At 43.9% G+C, this 3,754-nt stretch overlaps 1 protein-coding gene across 1 annotated transcript; it reads left to right on the forward strand.

The window, feature by feature from the left end:
- The first annotated feature begins 986 nt into the window (after positions 1-986).
- LOC128039941 (uncharacterized) lies at positions 987-2,279 on the forward strand. Its single transcript, XM_052628882.1, has 2 exons — positions 987-1,805; positions 1,896-2,279. The coding sequence occupies exons 1-2, from the start codon at positions 987-989 to the stop codon at positions 2,277-2,279; spliced, it is 1,203 nt and encodes a 400-aa protein (XP_052484842.1).
- Positions 2,280-3,754: the final 1,475 nt, after the last annotated feature.

Consider the following 3,754-nt stretch of genomic DNA (forward strand, 5'->3'; position numbering starts at 1 on the left):
GATCAGAGATTAGAAAAGCTCGAAACGATGTCGAAGGAGATGCGGGGACCGGCCCTACGAGATCAGGAGCGGTTAGACAAGATGAAACAAGAGATGTCTGACAAGATGCGAGAATCCCAAGAAGATATAGTGGCAAAGTTAACCCAACTGATAACCAAGGGAAGTGATAAAGGAAAGGGCCCCATGGCAAATGTCAATGAGGGAAATGATGATGAACCTCTCTATCCTCCAGGTTTCACCCCTCCACATGTGCGAACTCAAGCAGAATACTCGCGCAAGTCAACTGTCACCATCATGCCTCAGCAGTTTTAGGCTGGTATTTCAAACTTCCAAACTGGGCCGGGTTATAATCCTGAAAATAATCCTGTTAACTCTGCCATTCCTGATTTTGATGAAGTGGTTGAGAAGGAAAGAATGAAGGAGGAGTTACCGAAACAGTTAGAGGAAAGGTGTAGGTGGCTCGAGGAGAAGTTCAAGGCGATGGAGGTCACTAAGGGTTATCGAGGCTTTGACGCAAAAGAGCTAAGTTTAGTTCCAGATTTGGTACTCCCTCACAAGTTTAAGATGCCAGAATTCGAAAAGTACAACGGGACGACTTGCCTATAGGCTCATATCACCATGTTCTGCAGGCGAATGGCTGGATACGTTAACAATGATCAGCTATTAATACACTGTTTCCAAGATAGCCTAGCAGGGGTAGCATCTAAGTGGTACCACGATTGGTTCATGGAGGGACTTGGCACAAGCATTCATGAAACAATATAGCCATGTGACAGACATGGCTCCTGATAGAATCACCCTTCAAAACATGGAGAAGAAGCCGAGTGAAAGCTTGAGCGATGCGAGAGAGATGGAGGGAGGTCGCGGTCCAAGTTCAGCCACCGCTCCTGGAAAAGGAAATGACCATTTTGTTCATTAACACCCTGAAGGCACCATTCATTACACATATGTTAGGAAGTGCCACAAAAAGCTTTCCTGACATAGTCATGAATGGCGAGATGATTGAGAACGCCATCAGGAGTGGGAAGATCGATGCGGGAGAGAGTAACAGAAGATTGGCTCCGAAGAGGAAGGAAAACGAGGTGAACAACGCGAGCATGTACAACAAGGGTTACTCGAAGTCAGTAACAGTGAGTCAGCCAGGAAAAGTGGCTGCCAATCAGCAAAGCTCGTCGAGACAAGAGGTCGGTACAAGGCGAAATACTGAGAGGCTCCAATTCACGCCAATTCTTATGTCGTACAAGGAACTATACCGAAACTTATTTGACACACACGTAGTTTCCCCTTTCTATCTGAAGCCCTTGCAACCCCCGTATCCCAAATGGTACAATGTGAATGCACAGTACGACTATCATGTGGGGACAACAGGGCATTCCATAGAAAACTGTACGGCTTTTAAGAGGTTGGTTGAAAGGCTTATTGGTATGAGTGTCGTTAAATTTGATGACTCGACCAAGGTAGAAAATCTGTTACCGAACCACACTGACAATGAGGTAAATATGATGGGCGAAGACAGAAGAATCAAGGCAGACATTGCGGATGTGAAAACTCCTTTGAGATGGGTCTGGAAAGAGATGGTGAAAAGGGGACTAGTCGTCTCAAAAGGAAGCTGTGAAAAGACGGGGAACTACTGTGAGTTCCACCATGAAGTGGGGCATGAAATTCAAGAGTGTACGGAGTTCAGAGCTATGTTACAAGGCATGATGGATAATAGGGAGATGAAATTCTATGAAAGGGTTCAAGAGGAGAACCATGTATGCGCGTCAGAGTTGGCATTGAGAGTTCCGAAGGCTAACCATCCTGTGGTTATTATCTCGTGACCTCAGAATAGTGAGGTTGGGGCACGAATAACACTAAAAGTAATCATTCAAAAACCAGCTGTGTTTGCATATAAGGATAATAGGAAGGTTCCTTGGAATTACGATTGTAATATGACAATCCCGGGGAAGGAGGATATAATCAGTAAAGAGGATCAGGATGAAAAAAGGCGCTGCGAACAGATGAAAGATCGAGTAGAGCCAATAAGAGAAGAAACTTCGGTTGGAAGGAAGAAGAAGGCGGTCGAGCCTGAATTATTGGTCAATGAACCAATCAAAAAGGAGGAAGATAGAGAGTTCTTGAAGTTCATAAAGCATAGCGAGTCTGGCGTTGTGGAGCAATTTGCACAAACAACCAACTCGCATATCATGCTAGCTTTACTCCCGAACTCGGAGGGACATCGAAATGCACTCTTGAAGGTGCTAAATGAAACTTATGTGGTAAGCGATATCTCTCATTAACAAGTTGGATTGGTGATGTCGGCAATATAAGCATCGATAATTTCATCTCCTTTAGCGATGATGAAATACCACCTGGGGGTATGGGATCTACTAGAGCTTTACACATCACTGCAAGGTGTAAATGGTGCATATTACCGGGAGTTCTGGTAGACAACGGGTCGGCACTGAATGTATTGCCTCTATCCACGCTCAACAGGCTACCTATGGATAGTTCACATATGAAGTCGTGCCAGAATGTGGTGAGAGCGTTTGATGGCACCGAGAGAAAGGTCATGGGAAGAATTGACATACCCTTGTTAATTGGCCCAACTATCTATGAGGTAGACTTCTTGGTTATGGACATCAAGCCTTCTTACAGTTGCCTATTAGGAAGGCCATGGATTCATTCAGCAGGTGCGGTACCGTCATCGTTACATCAAAAACTGAAGTTGGTGGCAGAATGCCGGGTAGTGACGATAAATGCTGAAGAAGATATCATTGCATCTGTGACCAACAATGCGCCTTATTTGGAAACAAGTGATGATGCAATCGAGTGCTCTTTCTGTTCCTTAGAGTTCGTAAATGCAACATTCATCCGTGAGGGAAACAAGATCTCGATGCCGAGAATATCAAAGACCACAAAGGTGGGTTTGCAATTGACAGTTGGAAAGGGAGCTTTGCCGAGAAAGGGATTGGGGAAATATCTTCAGGGCCGAGTTGAGACTCCAGTGTTGAAAGACAAACAGGACCGTTTTGGCTTAGGATACAAGCAAGATGCTAGGCAGAAGAGGATAGAGCAAGAAAAGAAGCGAGAGAGAAGAAGGGCTCGTTTGACAGGTGATGATGTCAAATGGGAGCCCATGACCTTTCCTCACCTATCCAAGACTTTTGTATCGGGAGGATTCATCTATCAGGGAATGCTAGGAGTTGGAAGTATTAACACGGAGTTAGAAAGTATTCATGCCGTGTATGAAGAAGCGACGGGAGGAAGAACTTTGTCAGATATTTGCCCCTACGAGTCGGGAAGTGCGCTAAATAACTGGACTGCAGAAGAAATACCTGTAGTTTTTAGGATTTCCTCATAGTAATGTCCAGAACACCCTTATTGCTTTTAGCCTAGAAGTGATAAGGATTCCTTTGTGAAATAGGCTCATGTCCAAATCGTTATTTTAATAAAGTTCATTTTTGCAGTCATTTTTGGAACAAATCTTTCTTTCCATAAGAGCAGTTATTTTGAATTTCTCCCGAACTACACTTGCATTTCATTCATGACCATATTGCACCAAACAAATTCCTGAATCCATATTGTTTTTCATAACAGGTCCTACGATATCAATGATACGAATGTCACTTTTACAAATTTAGAGTCTCTTTTTGAACGAAACATGTGTTTAGAGGGATCGCATGATTTTGAGGATGACGAAGACTGTGGTTTGTCTCCTGACTTGTTGAAAATGGTAGAAAGGACTGAGAAGCAAATCCTACCTCACAGGGAA

The sequence above is a fragment of the Gossypium raimondii genome, chromosome 3 (genome assembly GCF_025698545.1).
Source record: "Gossypium raimondii isolate GPD5lz chromosome 3, ASM2569854v1, whole genome shotgun sequence".
NCBI classification, from domain to species: domain Eukaryota; kingdom Viridiplantae; phylum Streptophyta; class Magnoliopsida; order Malvales; family Malvaceae; genus Gossypium; species Gossypium raimondii.

What these genes read in the sequence shown, in the direction of transcription:
- LOC128039941 (XM_052628882.1), top strand. Translation starts at nt 987, where the DNA reads ATGAATGGCGAGATGATTGAGAACGCCATCAGGAGTGGGAAGATCGAT. An exon ending in CGAAGGCTAACCATCCTGTG is followed by an intron (nt 1,806 to 1,895) that starts GTTATTATCTCG and finishes TTTGCATATAAG; the next exon opens with GATAATAGGAAGGTTCCTTG.